Genomic DNA, 24,283 nt, shown 5'->3' with positions numbered 1-24,283 from the left:
TTTTTCATCTCCTTTATGTACAGATCATTTCAAATGTCCTGCCGTGTAGTTTCCGGCACTTTCAAATAGAACCACTTCTATGTCTTTCCCATGTTCCCATGGATGTCGTAAAAAGCGACTAAAAGGTAGGCTTATAAACTTGGGATTCCCCTTTGGGCTACCATTCAATTAATAAAAAATAATTTCAATATCAATTCTATCATTAAGCCATACAGCTGAACGTAGCCTTTCAGTCTTTTTGGGACTTATGGCTCTGTCTACCCCACTAGGAATATAGACGTGACTCTATCTATGTATGTATTCACATGTCCAAATGGTTAATTACATACGTACATCAAATTTAAAACTCTTTCCCAAAATGGTAGGCAGAGTTTTTTTCCATTATTTTTGCAGACATTATATCCATTTGCAATGATTTCTGCACATTTATTTTACGACATCCACATTCAGGGTTATCTTGACCTGACCTTTCACCAGAACTTCGCATACCAACATAAACTTGACCTTTGTGTTGTAGGAAATATAGTATACACAAGTTTTGAAAATATTTAGTTTTGTACTGAAAATAATACTAAAATATTTATTGTAGAATAAATGTTTAATATTATACATATATATTTTCACGTTCATATCCCTTGCAGGGTAGACAGAGCCAGCAGTTTAGCAAACAATTTGTTTTTAATGATAACCACGACAGAGCAAACATATGTACACATATACATACATAATATATAATCACGTATATATCCCTTGCGGGGTAGACAGAACCAACCAACAGGCTTGAAAAGACTGATAGGCCACGTTAAGATGTTTGGCGTAGTGATAGAATAAAGATTTAAATAGTGACAGGATTCTGGCCCATCGCCTTAAAAAGAAAGTTTGTATGCTTATCCCTTAATTGCCTTTTACGACATCCATGGAAAACATATGTAATGGACCTTTTCTAATTCTATTACTGCAATATTCATTAAATTTAAAGATACTCGTAGTAACAAAACTCACGGTAATGACATGTTAAAAATTGTACATTGAACTCATATAAATTTTTAGGTATTAATTTATTAAAGAATTATTTATCATTGCATAATTAATTGCTTAATTGGACACGTGTAAGTGGACCCATGTAATTTTTTATTTATTTATTTTAGAATTCGCTTTCATTGCGTGTGTATTTGTTTAAGAAGTTCACAACAACATTATTCAGGGCAAACAAGGTTCAAAGGTACAGCTTATTTCAAATGAAATTATTTCAGCAATCCCGTGAGTGGAGAAATTACAAGAAAAGTAATAAACGTGTGCATAAATAAATACAACATTAAATAAAATAATAAATTACACAGATACAAGAACAACATTTTTTTTTTTAAATAAATAAAATTAAATAAATATATACGGGACAAATTACACAGACTGAGTTAGCCTCGAAGTAAGTTAGCAACTTGTGTTACGAGATACTAACGCACCGATACTATATTTTATAATAAATTCTTATAAAGAACATCGATGACTCGGCCAATTCGAACTCAGGACCTCCGGTGTCACAGGCAAGTACTACCGCTGTGCTATAAAGGCCGTCAAATATATAATAATAAAATATACAAATAGATTTAAAAAATGCTTCAGGATAAGAAGAAGTGATTTTTAAATATTTTTTTTTAATCTTAGGTACGCGAGAAAAAGGTTTTCTTTCTCAATGGTTTATAGAACCCTAAAATTAGTAATACGATGTTAGGACACTCATCGTGACGACATCAGTTATTTACGTATAACTTCTTAAAACCTGCTTCAACATAAATAATTTCGTGTGAATAATCTTTTGACATGAAAACAGGGATACGGAAGAACGTATGACGTCGTGTTTTCTTTTTCAATTTGGTATCTACGCGAGTAATTTATGTAAAAATATATTCTTTTTGTACTTACATTAAAAAAAAAAATATTTTACATAAATTTTTCAATACCATAAAATTACGTAAGAAGCAAAGAACTAGATATTTTTAAAAATATTTTTTGTTTGTATACAAATCGTCTCTTTCTATCCTTTTATTTTATATCATGATAACTTCATTGAAATACATTTTCAAACCCTATAATACAATAATTATTCTTAAGTTGTAAATATCTTCTTGAAAAACTCAGGCGCAGGGACAAGAGTATTTTGATATGTAGTCACTGCAAACTAGTTTCTAGTTCTGACCGACTCGGACAGACTGGATTAAATGGCGCAGTGCAGCGTGCCACCGACCGACGACTAGCGACAGGTCGGACAAAGTCGGCGGCCTTAATCTGGCTGGACCTCCTTCAAAGGTTCAACCCTCGGACTGTTGGAAATAAATCTCAGCAACATACAGCAACTTTTTCCTATTGGCGACTTTATATAATGTCATCGGTAAAAAAATTGTAGGAATTTCCTACACTACAGTTGCTGAGTCAATGAGAAAGAAATATAATAATACAAACCAAAATAGGGATAATAGAAAACATAAATAAAACACTAAATACCATTACAATCTTAATTCATCAACTGTATTCAAAGATTTCAATTTGTTCATAATAAAATCATTTTCTCTCTTAGTCCCGGCTTGTCCTAAAAAGTAAGGGAACAGATTTCTTGTGGCTACGTAATAAATGCCGGGTTTGTTTCTATCAGCATTAGGTCCCATCAAGTTTGTTTCCAAAGGTTTCCTATCGTAACAATTTCTATTTCTAGCGTCTTGAACAGAGTCACATTTGATACCTACAAATGAATTTGGAAACATTAATGATGCCGCCCAAATTGTGTAACCTCTAGAATGACTACAAACTGAACCGCAGTTCATCCAGTAGAAATCTCCCGGTTGAGTCTCTCCACCGTTGACGTAGAAGTTAGCGTGTCCTACGGGAGCCGCCATCCCTAATCCATCTATATTGGTCATGACTAAATCAACGAAATCAGCATCGCTTGCATCAATCCTGTCTTCTGGACCTCGGTTTCGGAAGCAAGGACCTGAAGCATCCATCCCTGATAGCCTTGAAACTTTTTGACCTGTAAGTCAAAACACAATTTTAATGTTAGATCCAAATTATGTTGTTACGATATCATTATTCCCATTTTTAGCTTAACCCTTCTAATAATAAAGGAGTATTCATAGCGAGAACATTCAGAGTCTCATTTTCATTCTCATTTTCTGACAATTTGTACAGACTCCATAAAAAATAAGTTAAAAGGTCACATTCGGCTTACTATGGAATTGAAATTCATGACAAGACAGGTTTTTAGCCCAGCCTAACAGAAAAAATTCTAAACATTTATGTATCTTAAAATACCCTCAAAATATCATCTTACCTGTTAATTTCGTAAAACTCTTTGCAATGAAGCTCATGGTCTGCCCTCCGAGACTGAGGCCCAAGAAATCTAGCTTTTTGGGGTCAAATTTGGGCTGCAGAGTTGTTAGGTTTGCCAGCAACTCACCCACGTGTGCACCGATTGCTTTTACTGCACGAGCCGCTCTGGAAAATAAATTTAAAACATTGTCTCAAATAATATTCCCTTTCCTGGATCCATAAACTAATACATACATACATATGATCACGTCTATATCCCTTGCGGGGTAGACAGAGCCAACAGTCTTGAAAAGACTGAATGGCCACGTTCAGCTATTTGGCTTAATGATAGAACCATATCCATAAACTAAACTAGGACAAAAGCCATTAGGATGGTAATAATAATAACCGTTTATAATTTTCTGGGTTAATCTCTAAGGTAGTACTACTACTAGTAGGTAGCTTGACTTTAGGATTTCATGTCATATGCATCAGAAACGTCGAGTTATTTTTGCTTAAAACGGAGAATTTTAATAAAATTTCTACCCTCCCAACTAGTTACTCCAAAAGATCTTAAATAGTCTAAGGATTAATGCCTTTTGGAGATCCCTTTATCTAGATGTGAACTTTTTGAGCATAATAATAAAGTACATAATGTTATCTAGCCTCTTTCCAACAGAGGTAGGCTAGTATGACGTACTCATTTTACTGAAAACATAGTAACTAAAACTTCACTTAACTTACATTGGGAATTCCTCAATCACAAACGTAACTTCTTCTAATATCCACACGTTGTATCCTTTCACTTTATAAATTCTCTCCATTATTGGTCCCATTGGCAACTTTATATTGTCCATCCATCCTGGTATATAGAAAAGAGTACGCTTATCCCAGTCCATTGATGGATCGTTAGCCCAATCTACTATAGTCTTATGGTTATATGTTTTTCTCTTTTTTCCCACTTCCAAGGTGGGCGTTTTCGCTCCAGATACATAAATTTTTATAAATTTCAAATTCTTCTTCTCAATCACCACCGGCTTTGTTGATCCAGGACCTAAATTTAAATTAATTTTAATAACACATGATGATAACAGCAATTGAACGATTAAAGTGACAACTTTATCAAGTTGAAAGATTTGCAAAAAATAGATTTTACGTGTGTTAATATGTCATCAGGACATGGTAAAAATATCCTAATAACGCCATTTAAATAAACACATTTCCTGGGACATCTTTTATTTAATGAGAATTATAGAGAATGTATGCAGTTCAACTATTGTCTGACTGTCTTATTAGGTAAGTTTTCCTGAAGTTATACATATTCAATATAATTCACTTTGACTGTTTATAATTTAACAATAAGATATATTTAAACACACACAGGTTAAACATTTAATTAAAAAATTCTTGAAAAAATAAAACAAAACACCAATAAGTACGGAAATTTTAATATAACGGAAACAATACTCACACTCCCACAAAAATGACGCACGATATCCCTCTATAGATTTATTGCTATAAACAGCATTTACACTGTCACCTAAACTTGTACAAATAACAATTAATAAAACAATAATCATTTTCATAATCACTTTCTTTCCCGCAAATAAACTTGACACAAGCAGTTTACGATACAACGTGTGAGGATAAAATGATCGATACGAGGTCTTTATTTTATTTATGAAGAAGACATTAAAACCTTTAGTGATGTCTAATTTGCTTGGTCGACTAAGTAAGATATTGAACTAGAGATACTATCAGTCGACCAAGCCAAAAGGACGCTAGTCGACTGAAAATTATATACCTATATAATCCTGAGTTAATTAATATTCATAATTATTGGTATTGCTATGAGGTACATGTGCATAATTTTATAATTTACATTTTCTTTATGTGAATATATGATGATTAATAAAAACATAGATTTTGAAAAGTAATTATTTATTATTAAAATTCGTATAAATCAATTCATCATAAAAATGTATTCTCTCGTCCACATTTTTATTCTTAGTTTGTATCATTGTGAAGTTGGCGTTATTGAAGAAAATGTTGCAGTGCAGTTTTTTACAGCTTCTGGCGATTTGGAAGCGGAAGTAAACTTAGTTTTAAGTTATTTATTTGACGTCAACCTATGTTGTGAAACTAAAAGACCTGACAATTTTAAGTTATGTTGAACTGCCCCATACCAACGAATAAAAATGTTGAATTTGATTTTGAGTATGTATTTTTTCATTCAAAAATATGTATATTTGAAAAGCAACACCCAACATTGTAAAATTGCTATCAAGCCGACATAGACGAGGCCGTTTTTCAATTATTTTAATTTACGGAGAAAACTTAACATTATTCCAATTGTTTGTGGAACAAAAGAATAAGTTCATATATACATATAATCACGTCTTTTTCCCTTACCGACTAGATAGAGCCAATATTTTCGCGAAGACCGAAATCCACGTTCTGCTTTTACCTTCGTGATGGAATTGAGATTCAATTATTGACAGTTTGGTAGCCCATCGCCTGAAAGAAAAACCCAAGTTTATTAGCCTATTTCTTAGTCGCCTTTTACGAAGGAGTGTATTGGTTTATATCAATTTCATTGAAATTTTCGTTCGCCTCGTTATTTCTTCTTTTATCAAAAATTGTATTCAGTAATTTTAAAAAAATACAATGACAGAAAGACAATGTTCTTTTAAAAATTGTTATAGTTCTTTGGTGCAAAGTTTCAGTTTTTGTTTTACATCATGGACTTCTTATTAATAACTTAAGTAAGATGTCTCTGAGACTTTGACCGAGTTAAGTGTTTTATAAAGAAATTCTAATTACATCGCGCTTTACACTCCAAAACCTCTGTGGTTTCAGGCATTCTATATTTGATGAATGCGAAAAATATTAAAAGTCTATTATTACCTATGGTAAATGTTAAACAAAGGTGTTGACACACAAAATATCAATTTCGCAACAGCAAACAGTTTATGTTATAATAGTTTGCCGCATAATTTTTGTCAGAATACATACATATGTATAATCACGTCTATATCCCTTGCGGGGTAGACAGAGCCAATAGTTTTAAAAACACTAATAGGCCACGTTCAGCTGTTTACCTTAAAGATAGAATTGAGATTAAAATAGTGACAGGTTGCTAGCCTAAAAGAAGAATCCTAAGTTTATAAGCCTATCCCCTAGTCGCCTTTTACGACATCCATGGGAAAAAGATGAAGTGGTCCTACTCTTTTCTCTATTGGTACCATAAACCACACGGCACAAACAGAATACTAGTAGAATTATTATATTTTATAGCGGTGTTACTTCAGCTGTCATCATTACTAGTTGTTCGGGCTATGACCCACGAATTTAAGACGTTGAAATGATAAGACTTGATACCTGTTCAAAACTAAATTCCAGAATCATAATTTATGGTATTTTATTATTGTTCAATGAGAACGCACGAATCTCCTGATGAGCTATACTTACTTATAGGTACATACACATAATCACGTATATAACCCTACAGGGGTTGGTAAGACTACAGTTTTGAAAAGACTGAAAGGCCACATTTAGCTGCATGGCTTGAAGATGGAATTGGGATTAAAGTGACAGGTTGCTATCCCAAAGCCTTTAAGTTCATATACAGATGACAATTGTTCTGTGTACCTACAAATAGTGTACGAGCAGGCATCGTACAGTGTCAGCATTTTTATTTCTATCAGCATAGCTTACCGTTTCTTTAATAATTATCATCATCATCAGGTCATCAAGACGATTTAGTGTCATGTGGTTTGAGGCACTTTACAATAGAACCACTCCATATCTATCTATCGTAAAAGGCGATTAAGGGATAGGCTCTTTTAATTGGGAATCTTCTCGTAGACAAGTAACTTTTTACTAACTGAATCTAAATTCTGTTCCGTAATTCACCTGGACGTAGCCATCGTATCCTTGAAAGAATGGCGCTGTTTATCCCGTATGGGGTATAGACGTATGTGTATATATGTATTCTGACAAAAAATATGCGGCAAACTCTTATAACATTTACTGTTTGCTGTTGCGAAATTGATATTGTGTGTGTTAAACATTTACCATATTTGGCTATTTGACTTTTAATAGTTTTCGGTTTCTGTTTGTTTTTCCAATTCAATAAGTGAATTAACTTGTAGGGAGAAATATTCCTTAAAAAATCAGGACCTGTCTTAAAGATTCTAAAACTTTTAAAGGTTCGGGAGTTTCATAAACACTCATTAGTACCTAACATCATCAGGTTTTTACGTGTGTAGAAGGAAATTAGCAAAATTATTTGTGCAAATGATCCTTGACTTTCAGCCTGACAAATAAAATGCAAACAATTTTTCAACACTGTTAGATAACAATGGGATTTTTTTTTGATAAAATATGTACATGCAGGAAACTGGAAAATACTGAATAAATTTCTCTTAGGCTTTTCCTAGCCTCAGTTTATTATTTCGGAGAGGAAACATGGCGTCCGACAAAAAGTTCGTAAAAAAATTGACGCTCTTTGAAATGTGGTTTAGTAAACGATGGCTGAGAGTAAAATAGATTGATTTCACACCTCTCTCACTCACCGCATAAACGTTTCCTTCTGCAAAAGCTTCGTATTAAGCAAAGACTTTCGTCAATTGTACAACTCATTAGAATGCGTGGTGTTCAAAAGAATATGCCGGAATAAAAAAAATAACTATGTGTTGGTAAATCAAAATAAAACTATAATATAAAAACTTAAAACATAAACATATCGTGAGTAATTCTAATTCCTGAAAATCATTGTGAAAGATTAACAAAAGAAAATTACTATTTTTCTTCACTTGAATATAAACTTTTTTTGTAAGCGGCCAGTGTGCTATACAATTTAATACACGTGGACATATTGTACATATATACATGACAAAGCCAACAGTCTTGAAAAGACTGATAGGCCACGCTCATCTGTTTGGTTTAATGATAGAATTGAGATTAATATTTAGAGGTTGCTAGCCCGTCGCATAAAAGGAGAAATCACAAGTTTAAAAGTGTCCTATTCTTTTTGTATTCGTGCCGGAAACCACACGATATTACCCGTAATGTATATCCAAAGAGCTTTCTCTTTGGAACGTTTGATGGTACAAGGAAGAATGGAAGGTCAACGTCCTCGCGGAATATCCTCCACAAAAAGGAGTATAGGTATATGTAGTGCTTTGAACAAAGAGGAACGGAGAAGAATCGCAAAAGCTGCAACCAATCTCACGGATGAACCATGAACGCGATCACTCCCTCAGGGCGTACGACTGAAAGAAGTTATTAAGAAGTGTCTTTTGGGAATGAATCGGATCCCGTTTGATTGAGAAGTAGCCTAAATCTTAAATTCCAATACTTACAAGTTTCTGCCATATTTTTTCTAGTAATTACTTTTTGTTGATAAAAATTGACTTCTCAGCTATCAAAACTTATTAAAGTTGACTATCGCTTAAACAAATCCCTATATAAAGTGAACAACACTTTGCATTATGATAGAAATGTCTTAAACTCAATAATATTATTATCAAATCCAGATCATATTGTCAGTGTTGAACCTTTATTGACCATTATTGTAACATTGGAGGATTAATCCGTTACAAGGTGCATAGATTCGAATCTTTCCACGATCATATTCCATTAGTTAACTTGCAAAGTTTCGGAGGTCAGATGGAAAACGCTTAGTGTGAGAAACCTGACCTACCCATACCCACTCCAGGACCTTGGTCACAGGCAAGTACCGGGATCTTCCTCAATGAGTGGACACCACCAGGACAAAAAAAATGAAACTAAATAACATGTTATAATCTCAATTCATTCATTTCATTTATAGCTTTGAGTTGGCTCATAACAAAATCGTTTTCTCTCCTCGTACCAGCTTCTCCCAAGAAGTAAGGAAACCTATTCGATGTTGATAAATAATATATACCCGGTTTGTTCCTATCAACATTAAGACCTAAAAGATTAGTTTCTACAGGCACCCTATCATAACAGTCTTTATTTCTAGCTTCCTGTACTGAATCACATTTTATTGCTATTAATGAATTTTGGTATAATAAAGCTGCTACCCAAATTGTGTAACCTCTGATATGGCTGCAAACTGAACCGCAGTTCATCCAGTAGAAATCTCCCGGTTGTGTCTCTCCACCGTTGACGTAAAAGTTAGCGTGTCCTACGGGAGCTGCCATGCCTATGCCATCTATATTGGTCATGACCAGGTCAACAAAATCTGCATCGCTTGCATCAACTCGATCCTCCGGTCCTAGACTTCGGAAGCAGAGGCCAGTAGCGTCCAAACCTGTTAGCCTTGATACTTTAATGCCTGTAAGTTAGAAATAAAACGTGCATATAATCGCGTCTATATCCCTCGCTGAATAGACAGAGTCAACATTCTAAAAAAGACTGACAGGCCAGCCGGCTTAATGATAAAATTGAGATTCAAATAGTGACTAGCCTATCGTCTAAAAGAAAAATCCCAAGTTTATAAACCTATGCCTTGGTCACCGTTAGCCTTTGATCATGGACCCTGGATTGGGTGAGTCAGATTTTTACACGAAGCGACTCCCATCTGATATCCGCAACCTTTGCAGGTAAACCTAACCCGTATTGGATCCATGATTACATATCCAGTTGCCTGAATGTTTTCTCACAATGTTTTTCCTCACCGTGAACGGTTGGAATTACTACTAATTGAAACACGTGGAGGTGGGATTACATAACTTGTCGATGTAGTAAACATTGGAATTCATTGGAAAAGTTTAATGATCAAAGTGCCATCTGGCAGAACGAAAATAAAACACATCTTACAAACAAACAATTTACAAATCGCAGAATTAAGACATATCTTTTTTAGATTCCATCTTGTTCAAACACATTGTAATGTTACGTATGAAAACAAGACTTGGATTTTACCTGTTAATTCATAATATCTTTTTGCAATGAAGCTCATAGTCTGCCCGCCGAGACTGAGACCCAAGAACTCCAACTTTTTGGGGTCAAATTTGGGCTGAATAGCCGTCAAGTTTGCCAACATCTCACCCACATGGAAACCAACAGCTTTTACGGCACGAGCAGCTCTGAAAAACCTTTATATTTCATCCATCCATCGCTACTAACATTATAAATGCGGAAATGAGTTACATACATATAATCACGTATATATCCCTTGCGGGGTAGACAGAGCCTACAGTCTTGTAAAGACTGATAGGCCACGCTCAGCTATTTGGCTTTAAGATAGGATTGAGATTCAAATAGTGACAGGTTGCTAGCCCATCGCCTAAAAGAAGAATCCCAAGTTTATAAGCATACCCCTTAGTCGGCTTTTACGACATCCATGGGAAATCCGATGCTTTTTGAAGGTGGAATGGAAGGAAGGTGCTAATTTCATTGCTTTTTGTTAGATGGCGTTAAATTGAAATTTATCGCCTTTTTTAAATGGCGCTAAATTCACGCGACCGAAGTTGCAGCAGGTAATATTAGGAATATTGTCAAAAATTCGATACGAGGAATCTGCCATAAGACCAGCAGAAGTCGCTAAATGGAATTTTTAGGATTTTTTGTCTATCTGTATGTTTATAATCGCATCACGCAAAAACTATTGCTCCAACTTGAATGCGATTTTCTCAAATGTGTTTTGGATTACTCAATTTTAAAAACTGGTATAGTACATAGATTCCTCTTACCACATCCAAAGGCGATAATATGGAGGGGTCACCTTTTTTACTTTTGGTACATTATGACTCAATACCAGGACGAGTCTACGGGCTTAGTTACTTTCAAGTTAAATGTTTAACTTGAATATAATTTTTGAATTAACATTTTGTGTCTAAACTAGTATTTTATAACTAGTAGCATGTATATTACAATGAACAAGACTAAGACAACTGTATTTAAATTCTTTTAAATCTTATTAAAATGTTCTCAATTACCTTAGTTCTTGATCGCTTTTGTTCGTACTTAGTACTTAATATTAACCATCAAAGTTGTAAATAAATTATATTTTCATCAAATAACTAATTATTTACGATATATCTACTAATTAAGATGGCGCCGTGTGGTTCCCGGCACCAACAGAAAAAAGAATAGGACCACCCTATCTCTCTCCCATGGATGTCATAAAAGGCGACTAAGGGGTAGGCTTTTAAACTTGGAATTCTTCTTTTAGGCGATGGGCTAGCATCCCGTCACTATTTGAATCTCAATTTCACCATGAACACATACACCTGAAAGTGGCCTTTCAGATTTTACTGTTGGCACTGTCTACCCCGCAAGGGCTTATATGTGACTGTGACGTGTTAATTAATAGTCAAGTAAAAGAGTAATTGACGCTAAAACGCACAACGCAAAACATATCTAATATAACTTGTTTCATGAAGTAATTACCTTGGAAAGGCTCTCATTACAAATACGATGTCATTGAGCATCCAAAAATTGTAGCCTTTCGACATATATATTCTCTCCATTATGGATCCCATAGGCATTCTTATATTGTCCATCCAGCCTGGCATATAGAAAAGCGTAGGTTTGTCCCAATCCATCATCGGGTCGTTAGCCAAATCTTCGATAGTAAGATAGTCATAACCTTTCCTATTTCTGCCTATGGTTAGAAGTGGTGTTTTAGCACCAGATACATGTATTTTGACACGTCTTAAATTCTTCTCTTCAATTATAGCAGGCTTCGTGGATCCCGGACCTGAAATAATTATTATGTGAATCTAGATCTAATCGGTGTTAAGGTGAATTTATATATTTTTTTCTAACAAATGTTTATAATGATTATAATGAAATTACAAATACCTACTTAATTTTTTTTATTAATCTTATGTTAATCTTAATAAGATTTACTATTCTTATAAAAAAATAATGTTGGTATCACTTTTAACAACAACAGAGCTCTTTATCAGAAATAATATTTATGAAAAAAATATTATATTTATAATATTTTATGTCAGTCGAAATTATTTAATTTTTACTAACAGATCCCGAGCTTTCACGTCGAGAGTTCCAGCTAAAATATTAACATAAACTTAAATGAAAATAAATCGGGGATTAGCATTTAATTTATTTTAAAAGTAAAGCAAAAATTAGGCAAAATTATTTTTTTATACAAATACTTACAATCCCATAAAAATGACGCACGATATCCTTCAATAGATTTATTGCTATAAACAGCATTTACACTTCCACTCAAACTTATAAGAAATACAAGAAATAACACAACAATCATAATTAGGTATTTCTTAGTTTACTTTTTGCCGCCAGTAATCCTGTTGATAGCGCTGTCAACGAAACAATGTGTCAGAATAAAGTTAACGTTTATATCTTATAAATAAATACATCAAAACCGACAAATACGCGCTAAACTTCTAGTTTGTTAAGTTGTAAAATAATTAAACAATATACCTACTAGAGAAGATCATTGCGCGACCAAGCCAACATGATGAACGTAGCCATACAGTCAACTATAATTGACGTTTATTTATATTCATATTTTTGAATTTTTAAAGTTTAACATAAAAACACATGTTTACTGAAAAATATTTTACAAATTCACGCACACAACTATTTAAAAATTATGAAAGCTTTAATTTCTTAGTCGTAATGAACAAAATAATTAATAGATCTTTCAACACCATTTAGATTAAGTCTAGTTGGAATGGTCAAAACCAGGTTATTAATAGAAACAATAAAGAGTTACGCATTTGATTTCATTTCACAGATAAATAATCTGACAAAATACAATCCCTAAATCTATATCCATAAAATTAAACAATATTTATTTAGTCTAAATTTTGGTCTCATTGCATTAAATACCTACTAGTAATTTTGGTTATAATATTAATGATTTTACTAATTAACAATAAATTGCAACATATAAGAAAGGAATGTATTCACGTCGTCGAAATCCTTTGAATAATAATGAATCCAATTATTTCAATTTAAACATCATTTCATATAATACAATCTTTTCATATACAATATAGCATAAGCCTAAATTTTGCCAATGTATTTGTTACTTACATACATACATACATAAAATCACGCCTCTTTCCCGGAGGGGTAGGCAGAGACTACCTCTTTCCACTTGCCACGATCTCTGCATACTTCTTTCTTACATTTGTTACTTAATTTACTACATTTTACAATTTAAGTATATCATTCACATTAATATCTGCCAAATGTTTTGCAAAAAAGTCATTCTTCTTCTTCAACCCTCTTGTCCCCATATGATACGGAAAAACATTGGTCGTAGCTAAATAAAATATACCAGTTTCGTTTCTATTTACATTTAGTCCCAGTACATTTGTGACCATAGGCCTTCTATCATAACATTTTCTGTCTCTTGCGTCTTGTACGGAGTCACATTTCATAGCAATAAACGAATTTGGATTTTCAAGGGCTGCCAACCATAGAAAATAAACTCGAGCATGACTGCACAGGGTGTTACATAAAATCCAATAGATATCACCAGGTTGGATTTCTCCTCCATTGACATAAAAATTCACATGACCTACCGGCGCAGCCATACCATACCCATCAATGTTAGTAGCGATAACGTCCACAAAATCAGCATCGCTCTCGTCCAGTCTACCTTCAGGACCACGGTTTCGGAAGCATGGGCCAGCTGGATCTAGTGCTGTTAGTCTTGAGATTTTTTGACCTGGAAATTAATAGATTGTTTTAAATGCGTACCCCGCTAAAGTAGTCCATTTCCAGTGTACCTAAACATGTAATTCTGTCATTTTATATTCGGAGATTATGTCATGGGAAATTGTGCCGCTCTGGAAACTTTCTTGATTATAAAGTGAGGGTAAGGAAATTCGCGTGCATCAAAATATAACATGCAGCAAATCATATTACTAACTAGCGACCCGCCCCGGTACGCACGGGTGCTAAATTCGGAAAAAATTATACATAAAAACCTTCCTTTTGAATCACTCTACCTGTTACAAAAAACCGCATCAAAATCCGTTGCGTAATTTTAAAGATTTAAGCATACAGTCAAACAGACTAAAATAGCGACATTGTTTTATACTATGTAGTAATAATTACAAGCCACATTTATTCCCTTTCACATTGCAAAACTAAGTGCAAATGGTCACGTAAATTTAACGTAAGCGATAACGATAACAGCAACCCACATTTCGCTTAACGATAGCTTCTTAGTAGAGTGATATGCTGAAACCCACACTAAATGTAACAAATAGAAACATACCTGTTAACTGAGTAAAACTCTTGGCTATGAAACTCATGGTCTGACCTCCTAGACTCAAGCCGACAACATCAAGTTTCTTAGGATCGAACTTGGATGTAGCCGTGAGATGGGCGAGCATCTCACCAACATGTTTGCCAACCGCCATTATTGCACGAGTCGCTCTGAATGAATGAATGAATGATTAATAATAAAAACATGAAATACATTAGACCTTCTTCAAATAATTTGGGTATTCTTTCATATGGAATATGTTTTCGACTAGGAGATTAAATTAATTAGTTGTAAACAACATTTTAAAAAACCTGAAATATTCTGAAATATACTCGAATGTATATGTATATGGCCAGTCATTTTTTCGTTTTAATACATACATAAATACATAAAATCACGTCTTTTTCCTGGAGGGGTAGGCGGAGACTACCATCTTGACTACTATCTTTCAACTTGTCAAGATCTCTGCATACTTCTTTCGCTTCATCCACATTCATACTCTCTTCATGGAAGTTCGGTTTCGGAATCTTGACCTGACCCTTCCTTCCTTTTAATATACCGTTAAATCCACTATGAGGTAGTAATAACTACGCTACATTTACTTATTCTCAGTTGATAATTTCAGAGATCCAAGTCGAATCTGTTTTAAAATGTAAAATAAGTTAGCGGTTTTATAAATCAAGACAGGGTTTCTTTTAAGGAAATTCAACATGATTTATCATAAGTACAAGACTACGTAGAGTCAATACTAGAAGTAAAAGGAGCTAGGATCCATTTGTGACCACGACTAAAGTTGTAAACCAAAAATAAAATCAATTAGTAAATTCACAACAATTTAAATTTTTTCAAATAAAACGCTTAACGTTTTAATCAGTTCTCTATTATTTATAATTATTATAAGTATAAAACATCATCTTTATTCGCTTCTCTTAAAAATACAGAGAAAGCATCATTTCCTTTCTTCAATCCTTTTTTGCCAAGATAATACGGAAACATATTAGTTGTCGGCACATAGTAAATGCCAGGTTTACTAAAATTTGTATTAAATCCAATAACATTAGTTTCCAATGGTTGGTTGTCATAGCATCTGTTCTCTCTTGCTTCTTGCACGCTATTGCATTTAACACCAATGAATTTATCATCATTTTCCAACGCTGCTATATTTAAGAAATATGCTCTGAAATGACAGCAACCGACATCGCATTTAGTCCACTGTACTTGTCCTGGTTGCTTCTCGCCGCCGTTGATATAAAAATTAACATGTCCTACAGGAGCTGGTGATCCCCAATTATCAATATTAGTCATGATAGTATCGACGCGATCAGCATCTTCTATATCTACCCTCTCATCAGGTCCTCTATTTCTGAAGCAGAGTCCTGAAGGGTCCAAAGCTGTGACTCGACTGAATTTGACGCCAGTCATATCTCTGTAGAATTTGGCGATGTAGCTCATAGTTTGGGCTCCGAGACTGAAGCCAGTTAGGTCAAATTTCTTTGGGTCAAATCCAACATTGGCTTGAGTTACTGCCACTATCATTTCAGCAACATGTCTTGCAAGGGTTCGCATGAATCTCACGGCCCTGAAATGGTTGTTAAAGTTATTGTAATTGTTTCATTATTATGTAGAGATTGAGGATAAGTAAAAATTTTCAAAGCTGTTAATTCTCAAACTGAAAGTGTTAATACATGCAGCTTATAGTTGATCAGGTTAATTCGAATAATCTTCGAACAAAACATTATGTACATTAATTGTCCCTAAAGATATCCTAATACTCGTATTATGTTAAGTGTTAATGTTAGAAATACCCTATTATTCAAATTGTTAACCCGTTTTTGGTCACCTATTTTTCTGAATGCTGTTTGCATTAAGTACCGGAAATATATACTCTATTAAAAGGTTAATATTCTTTAGCAACTTAAAAAATAAAATAAGTGCTTTATGCACGTGCGTATAATGAACATGCGAGTGCAAAGGTGCATTCATTTGTAAGACAATTAGGAAACGTTGGTTTCCTTTCGTACTCACACCTTGAAATACACTTCATTGTAATGTCAATTACTTATAACTTTTTCTGGAGTTCTTTTTCACTTCTTTTTTTTTAATAATAATAACCTGTTTTTTGTATAATATATAATAATTTTTTATCGCGCGTTGTATACTATCGCTATCCCGTTTCACGACATAAAGACAGGAAACAGTGATAGTTTTTCGCGCGATAAAAACGGCGTCGCGCGTGCCATGCTACGGGAGTTGGATGACATGGCTTGATCTTCAAAGGCTCATTTCCAGGAGGGAAAAAAAAATCCTTATCAAAAAAAAACAAAATAAAAAACAAATAAAAAAAAACAATAACAATACTTACACAGGATATTCCAACACCATGAATCGTAAAGAGTCCAGAATCCATACGTTATAACCTCTTTTCTTATAATATATCTCTATTGTCTTCCCTAGAGGGTAGTTTATAGTGTCCATGTAACCCCCCACGTAAAAGAGGGTTCGTTTACTGTAATCCATTGTGGGGTCGTTCGCCATGTCAGCCATTGTATCGTATGTGTATTTGTTCCTTTTGCCGATAGGAACTTTTACTCCGGATATATATATTTCAATGAATTTAAGGTTCTGTTTTGATATTATAGCTGGTTTCATCGATCCGGGACCTGAAATAATAGAACACAAATAATTATAGATAAGTAAGTACATACATACACATATGGTCACGTCTATATCCCTTTCGGGGTAGACAGAGCCAACAGTCTTGAAACGACTGAATGGCCACGTACAGCTATTTGGCTTAACGATAGAATTGAGATTCAACTAGAGACAGGTTGCTAGCCCATCGCCTAAAAAAGAATCCCAAGTTTAAAGTTTAATAAGTAATTAATATAATATTATAGCAGGTACATAAATAATGCCGTGTGGCTCCCGGTACTAATAGAAAAAAGAATAGGACTCACTCATACTCCATCATATTACCATTGATAACGTAAAAAGCGACTAAGGGATAGACTTATTTACTTGTAATTCTTCTTTGAGACGATGGGCTAGCAATCTTTCACTATTCTAATCTCAATTCTATCATTAAGCTAAACAGCTGAGGCCGTAACCTAAGTCATTTCAAGACTGTTGGCTCTGTCTACCCCGCAAGGGATAAAAAGCTTCCATGCTCGTAGCGATGAAAAGACATAACGTTTACCCGCTGCTTCGCTTCCCGTGCAGAGCTAAGCCTAACAAACTAACTCTTGTCAGTGGAGTTAAGTGAAGGATATTTTTGTCTGTCTACAGGACTATTAGGTTAAAATTCAGGATTTTTTGGGAGGAGGTATAAATATAAAAAGATTTTGTTCTTGTTGTAAAATGTCTACATCAATTCGCACATGTCATATTATGATATCATGTTCATTATTATTGTTAATGACAAATGTATTTGCAGAGAGTGTTCATAGGAATTTGCAAGAATTAGGTAGGTGTTTACTTGTAAACAATGTTTTGCATATTTATTTATTATTTATATCTATGATAGTGCAATCAAGAAGCGAATTCGCAGTAAATAATGATTACATAATAATGCATAACATAATAATGATTATATTGGCATTGGTGTACTTCTGCTTATGTTTTTATTCGCGTGAATGTAATTTTTTTGTTGCGTTATTGCGCAGGCGCAGAGCTTTGCTGGTCGAGCGGTTAAGGTGCCCGAATAAAAATTCGTGATGATGCAGATGTACCCGTACATCATCGAAGGAACTGACATGATAAATTTTAATTCTCTAGACACAGCGGTTAGGGGAAAGCGATGTCAATTAGTCAGTCAATCAGTGTCCTCTTTTATTAAGAATACCTATAAAATAATCTTAAAATACAGGTTGAAATTCCAGTATTTAAGCCTATACCTTAGTTGCCTTTTACAACATCTATGGGACAAAGATGGAATGGTCCTACTCTTTCTTCTATTGGTGCCGGGAACCACATGGCACAATAAAAATTATGAATTTTGTTTTTATTTTGCCTCAAGTCGATTTGTGACCGAACAAAAATTGCTTTTTATTATTTAATAGTTGAATGAATGATAATGGCACGTGGAAATTTATACATTAAAAATAATCAATTTTCCAAAGCATGGTGTTGATGTAGTATTGTTACTAATTTGACAATAAGGAAATCTGAATAATATTATACCTAGATTTCTTGAAGGTATGTAAAAATATTTTCCACGTATTAAATAAAATGTTGTGCAGCAATATGCTAATTCTCCATCCATCTATCAATCCTAATTATCACGTCTAAATCCCTAGCGGGGTAGACAAAGCCAGCGGTCTTGCAAGACTGACAGGCCACGTTCAACTGTTAGGCATACTGATAGAATTGAGATTCAAATAGTGACATCTAGCTTATCGCCTATAAGAAGAATATCAAGTTTATAAGCCCGTCCCTTAGTCGCCTTTTAAGACATCCATGGAGAGAAAAGAGATGGAGTGGTCCTATTATTTTTTACATTAATGCCGGGAACCGCACGCCAGATGTTATCTTTATTAATATTATAAAGCTGAAGAGTTTGTTTGTCTGTTTGCTTGTATAAGATAATTTGAATGTTACTCTAATTATCACATGTTCCCAGCTGCACCTCGGTCATTGTAGCTCAAATCCCATGGCGAAGTAAAGAAAATGAACCAAAACCGGGAATTACCTTTTCCAATTTGTACTATCAGGTTTTTTCATTAGCCACACTGTAAAGTACGTTGTTAACACGGTACCTACATATGTTTTGAAAACTTTGGGATTTCTCATTGAAATGTCTTCTTGAGATCAAGGTTCAAAGAACTATGATTTTTTTTTTGTAGCTAATAGTCTGCTGTCTGTACCTATAATCCTGGTTGAATGTAACAATTACATTACTAAGTATGAATATATTAGTATTTATTTTATAGACGTCGTATTTGCGAAGACGGAGGCACCCTGGCTAAAGGTCAGGTCAAGAATACCCGGAACCGTCGACCTTGCAGTCACACACAAGTACATATGGATTTTGACAAGTGGAGAAAGATGTATACTCTGCCTGCCCCTCCGGGAAAGAGGCTAACTGTATATAAGGCTTAAGGATTGAATTTAAATAGTTTGAATCTCAATTCTGTCATTAAGTCTAACAGCTGAACGTGGCGAAATACTTATTCGTATTGACATAATTAGTTCTACATTTATTCATGTTTTTTAATGTAGACGAATGTCTACGATTTAAATTTAAGAGATCTATATTTGTAAATTGACGTCCGATGAAAATGCTGCAGTGTAGTTTGTTCCGCCGCTTCTCCTACACATGCGCTTTGAAAGCGGTAGTAGCTGTAATTAGATTTATGTTATGTGACGTCAATAAGTGATACCTAGTATCCAATTTGGAAAATAAATCTATTCTATTCTATTCTGGCCTTTCGGTTTTACAAAACTGCTGGCTCTGTCCACCCCGCAAGGGATATGGTCGTGATTATATAAATGAATGAATGAATGTGTATACCTACCAACCTTTAGTATCTTGCCCTGACGTCATTAGGAAAATCTTTATAATTATAAAGGGTCATAGACCCTTACACGAGTGAGTTAAAAATAAACACGGATATTTAACTATGACATCAAAGTATGTAGGTACCTTATGTAAAAAAAATTGTCTTTTTGGTTAGTGAATTTTATTTTCAGACAGAACGGAAATTTTCATTAGTGTGTGTGTAAAGTGCGTAAACCTTTATTTCCTCAAAATTTTATGGAACCTTGAAAAAATCATTTTATTGTCTTACTTATTATCTTTATGAGTTTTTTAAGAGAGTTCTATTATATCGTTAACTATTTTAATCGCCTTCTACTAATTATTGAAATGTCATCGAATTTTGTAAATATCTCGATCAGGTGATCGAACTCCGCTTTGTTTGTAAACATTTTCTATCGATTAAGAGACAAGAAAATGCTCGCTATATGTCATTTATTTATTTTTTATTTTTTACTTGAGATTTATTTTTTTATTCAATATTGGATTAGGCATTCATCTTCCATCTCACCTGATGGTAAGTGACGATAAAGATGAAAAGAGGTAATGAATCCTTTTTGAAGCTTTGCCTTTTCATCCATAACGAAAAAACGTTTATATATATATATATGTATAAACGTTATGTCATTTATCTAGTACCCTAGAAGTGGTAATGGGCTTGAGTGTCTTAACTTAGTTCTCTTAGTAATTCTAAGATTAGACTTCTCAGGATGAGATTATAACAGACATAAGCAAGGATATCTACAGTAACTACTTAAGAAAAATCATTCATTTATATACACAGAAATCATCGAGAATGATAAACACAAGAAACATAATTATATAGGTTTTGCTTTCTCTCTCTTCTCTTTTCCAGCAAATCCGAGATAGGAGACATGATGGAAAGATAACACACAACTATTTAAACATCATAACGTTGTAGTGCCGTGTGGTCCCCGGCACCATTACAAAAAAGAATAGGACCACTCCATCTCTTTGCCATGGATGTCGTAAAACGCGACTAAGGAATAGGCTTATAAACTTGAAATTCTTTTTTAGGCGATGGGCCAGCAACCTGTCACTATTTGAATTTCAATTCTATCATTAAGCCAAATAGCTGAACGTGGCCGTTCAGTCTTTTCAAGACTGTTGGCTCTGTCTACCCCGCAAGGGATAAAGACGTGACCATATGTATGTATGTATGTAACGTTGTAATTGAAAACAAAACCTTCACCCTCTAATTGTTTACGTACGTTTAACGATGTATTAAATAAGTGAGGTACGTCACTACAAAGTAATTATAAGTGTTAATAATAAATATGAAACACTTCAGGGATCAAAATAATATTGTACTTCCTTATGAGGTAAGACGAACGTTTGAAATGCAAATTTAATTATCTTTATCTCAGTCATTTAATCATTTGGATGTCGTAAAAGGCGACTAAGGGATAGGCTTACAAACATGGGATTATTTTTAGGCGATGGGCTAGCACCTGTCTTTATTTGAATCTCAATTCTATCATTAAGCCAAATAGCTAAACGTGGCCATTCTTTTCAAGACTGTTGGCTCTGTCTACCCCGCAAAGGATATAGACGTCACCGTGACGTGATATATATGTATGTATGAAACTCCATTCCATCACTAAAGTGACCTTCGATTGTCGGCTTTGTCTAAACTATGAGTGTGAAAAACCTGTGGTGTGGATGCTGTCAAAAATATGATGTGATAAGTTTCGGAGGGAATAAGATTTGACCAACTTTGGAAATCCATCATCACAATTTTTGATATAGGTAAGTTTGCCCAGAAAAAATGAGAACAGATACAAAATTAAAAAAATCAGGTATGTTAAAAAATTAAGTTCTTTTTTTAACTACAACACTTGTGCTACCTTAACTGAGGTCACCTTGTCTTGAGTGTCGTGTGGTTCCCGCCACTTTAGAATAGGACCACTCCGTTTCTGAGTAGAATGTTGTAAACGGAGATTAAGGGCTCATCCTCTTGGGATTCTTCTTTTAGACGATGGGCTATTTGCAATTCAATACCATCATTAGGCCATACATCTGAACGTGGCCTTTCAGTATTTTCAAGACTGTTGGCTCTGTCTATCCCGCAAGGGATATACGTAATTATATGTATGTATGTAAATTGGGATAGATTTTTGTTGTGTTTGTTTATTAAACTGTCTCTTCCAGTGTCATACGAGTATATATAGTGCTCAGAATTAGTATTTTTTGTTCTTAAAACGTAGAAAACGGTAATGACGACAAGAATAAAAATTGGTTCACAAACTCGCTGCGTAAAATTAATTAAAGTCGGCCAAGTGCAAGTTGGACTCAAACACGAAGGGTTCCGTATCATTATCATTATCTATAAAAAATGCGTCTATTGTATGGAAGATTCTTCAACAATTACTTTTTATTATTTAATTTTTTATTTTTAAGGTATTACATAACTAATAATATATTGTAAAAAACTTAAGCGTCTTCCTTTTACCGATCTTAATATTGAGCAATAAATAAGTAAACAAAACTTTCATTGTATGTACATTATATGGAGACTCCTCGTAATATTTTCCATTTTTCTAGTGTTATAGCGGCAACCAACAGAAATATTTACATAATTTGTGAAAATTTTATCGCGGTTTAGGAGATACATTGCCTGGTGACAGACAGGCAGCAGAGGCTTAGTAATTAGGTCCCGTTTTTACGTTTTAGATACGGAACCCTAAAACGACCCAGTGTCAAGAAAATTTTGTAAGAAAATAATTTAAATAACAGTGAAGTGTTAAATTGTGTATTTTAAACAAGGAAGCTTTTAAAACAGACATAGTCAGGGGTGACGAAGTATAATATAATATAGTAGAATAGAATAGAATAGATTTATTTTCAATATTGGATACAAGGTATCACTTATTGACGTCACATAACTTACATCTAATTATAACTACTACCGCTTCCAAAGCGCATGTGTAGAAGAAGCGGCGAAACAAACACTGTAGCATTTTCATCGGACGTCAATTTACAAATATAGATCTCTTAAATCTAAATCGTGGACGAATGCACATTGTCTACATTAAAAAACATGAATGTAATGATAGATAGGATTGCAGTTATATAATTCTGCATACATACATACATATGATCACGTCTATATCCCTTGCGGGGTAGACAGAGCCAACAGTCTTGAAAAGACTGAATGGCCACGTTCAGCTATTTGGCTTAATGATAGAACCGAGATTCAAATAGTGACAGGTTGCTAGCCCATCGCCTAAAAGAGGAATCCTAAGTTTATAAGCCTATTCCTATATAATTCTGATGTGCTGAAAACCACACGGCTTATAAACACAAAAAGCTTTAAAAATACTTACAATCAGGGATAAATCCATGGGGGTAACCTTCCACTGTCTTATTACTTACAAAACCATTAACACCACTCAAAACAACTGTAACACCCAACAAGTAAAATTGTATCATTTTTTTAACACCAAAGAGATCTAAATAAAAAGTGAACTGTCTCTCACTGTGTTATAGAAACGAATGATCTGAATTATTATTTTTTAAACGTTTAACGACACCCATCGACCCCGAAACGACAATATTATGAATATACAAACCAGTGTAACAAAATGGTTTTTTATAATCTTTTAAGTGTAGGTACAAATTTTTTAACGAGGCGTTCTGTCCTTGTTGAATTGTTTAATTATGTAAGTGAACATCATATCTCATTTACAAACCGGGCCGCTTAGGCGTCTTTAGAGTTGTATAATATTGTAGCGAGAGCGATGATTCGACTCGACCGCCACCAAAGGGAAGATCTTCTGCCAGGCTAGGTGTTATTTTTTAATTCTTGTGACTTGTGGCGTGTAGATTGATGTAGTCACAATATCATGAAGAAAAAATGAGTGAATTAAACAATGAAAGAAGAATATAAAACCCTTCTGACAAGTAGGAGTCTCTACAACTGGTGCATTTTCTTTTACCAGTGTTCTTTTTGGTTGAGCGAAATACCAGCACCCTTTTGGGAAGGCTGTCGATTTTGAGGAGCATTTCCTTCATTTCTATATGGATTCTGTGTTCGTTTTGAAGAGTGTTCTATTCTGTTCCTTGAAGGGGACGCTAGGCGTAAGGGAGTTACGTGCTTAGGTAGTTTGCTTGTAGATTTTTGACATACACCTACCAATTTATTAGACATAACTTAAATTTAATTTATTGAAGTGGAAAAAGTGGATGAATCTGAATAAAATATTGATTTTGATCTT

At 34.1% G+C, this 24,283-nt stretch overlaps 4 protein-coding genes across 4 annotated transcripts; all 4 read right to left on the bottom strand.

The window, feature by feature from the left end:
• Positions 1-2,499: 2,499 nt before the first annotated feature.
• LOC106134993 (lipase member H-A) lies at positions 2,500-4,974 on the bottom strand. Its single transcript, XM_013335152.2, has 4 exons — positions 4,775-4,974; positions 4,048-4,357; positions 3,326-3,489; positions 2,500-3,025 (listed from the first exon to the last, which is right to left on the bottom strand). Exons 1-4 carry the CDS (start codon positions 4,887-4,889, stop codon positions 2,505-2,507), a joined length of 1,110 nt encoding a protein of 369 aa, XP_013190606.2. The 5' UTR covers positions 4,890-4,974; the 3' UTR covers positions 2,500-2,504.
• A 3,754-nt stretch (positions 4,975-8,728) lies between these two features.
• Positions 8,729-12,344, bottom strand: LOC106134859 (lipase member H). The gene is made up of 3 exons (XM_013335001.2): positions 11,689-12,344; positions 10,219-10,382; positions 8,729-9,628 (listed from the first exon to the last, which is right to left on the bottom strand). Exons 1-3 carry the CDS (start codon positions 11,844-11,846, stop codon positions 9,108-9,110), a joined length of 843 nt encoding a protein of 280 aa, XP_013190455.2. The 5' UTR covers positions 11,847-12,344; the 3' UTR covers positions 8,729-9,107.
• A 1,000-nt stretch (positions 12,345-13,344) lies between these two features.
• On the bottom strand, positions 13,345-14,709 carry LOC132902257 (lipase member H-like). The gene is made up of 2 exons (XM_060946618.1): positions 14,522-14,709; positions 13,345-13,966 (listed from the first exon to the last, which is right to left on the bottom strand). Exons 1-2 carry the CDS (start codon positions 14,664-14,666, stop codon positions 13,446-13,448), a joined length of 666 nt encoding a protein of 221 aa, XP_060802601.1. The 5' UTR covers positions 14,667-14,709; the 3' UTR covers positions 13,345-13,445.
• A 673-nt stretch (positions 14,710-15,382) lies between these two features.
• On the bottom strand, positions 15,383-23,622 carry LOC106134966 (lipase member H-A). Its single transcript, XM_060946534.1, has 3 exons — positions 23,393-23,622; positions 16,875-17,172; positions 15,383-16,091 (listed from the first exon to the last, which is right to left on the bottom strand). Exons 1-3 carry the CDS (start codon positions 23,496-23,498, stop codon positions 15,407-15,409), a joined length of 1,089 nt encoding a protein of 362 aa, XP_060802517.1. The 5' UTR covers positions 23,499-23,622; the 3' UTR covers positions 15,383-15,406.
• Between the last annotated feature and the right edge of the window lie 661 nt (positions 23,623-24,283).

The sequence above is a fragment of the Amyelois transitella genome, chromosome 11 (assembly GCF_032362555.1).
Source record: "Amyelois transitella isolate CPQ chromosome 11, ilAmyTran1.1, whole genome shotgun sequence".
In the NCBI taxonomy this organism is placed as follows: Eukaryota; Metazoa; Arthropoda; class Insecta; order Lepidoptera; family Pyralidae; genus Amyelois; species Amyelois transitella.
Note: the sequence above shows the minus strand (reverse complement) of the source record. Positions and strands in the feature narration are given on the sequence as shown.

What these genes read in the sequence shown, in the direction of transcription:
- LOC106134993 (XM_013335152.2), bottom strand. Translation starts at nt 4,889, where the DNA reads ATGAAAATGATTATTGTTTTATTAATTGTTATTTGTACAAGTTTAGGT. An exon ending in TGCGTCATTTTTGTGGGAGT is followed by an intron (nt 4,358 to 4,774) that starts GTGAGTATTGTT and finishes ATTTAAATTTAG; the next exon opens with GTCCTGGATCAACAAAGCCG. An exon ending in GTGATTGAGGAATTCCCAAT is followed by an intron (nt 3,490 to 4,047) that starts GTAAGTTAAGTG and finishes TTTATTTTCCAG; the next exon opens with AGCGGCTCGTGCAGTAAAAG.
- LOC106134859 (XM_013335001.2), bottom strand. Translation starts at nt 11,846, where the DNA reads ATGATGGATTGGGACAAACCTACGCTTTTCTATATGCCAGGCTGGATG. An exon ending in GTAATGAGAGCCTTTCCAAG is followed by an intron (nt 10,383 to 11,688) that starts GTAATTACTTCA and finishes AAGGTTTTTCAG; the next exon opens with AGCTGCTCGTGCCGTAAAAG. An exon ending in AAGATATTATGAATTAACAG is followed by an intron (nt 9,629 to 10,218) that starts GTAAAATCCAAG and finishes TCTAACTTACAG; the next exon opens with GCATTAAAGTATCAAGGCTA.
- LOC132902257 (XM_060946618.1), bottom strand. Translation starts at nt 14,666, where the DNA reads ATGGCGGTTGGCAAACATGTTGGTGAGATGCTCGCCCATCTCACGGCT. An exon ending in GAGTTTTACTCAGTTAACAG is followed by an intron (nt 13,967 to 14,521) that starts GTATGTTTCTAT and finishes ATTAATTTCCAG; the next exon opens with GTCAAAAAATCTCAAGACTA.
- LOC106134966 (XM_060946534.1), bottom strand. Translation starts at nt 23,498, where the DNA reads ATGATACAATTTTACTTGTTGGGTGTTACAGTTGTTTTGAGTGGTGTT. An exon ending in CCATGGATTTATCCCTGATT is followed by an intron (nt 17,173 to 23,392) that starts GTAAGTATTTTT and finishes CTATTATTTCAG; the next exon opens with GTCCCGGATCGATGAAACCA. An exon ending in ATGGTGTTGGAATATCCTGT is followed by an intron (nt 16,092 to 16,874) that starts GTAAGTATTGTT and finishes CAACCATTTCAG; the next exon opens with GGCCGTGAGATTCATGCGAA.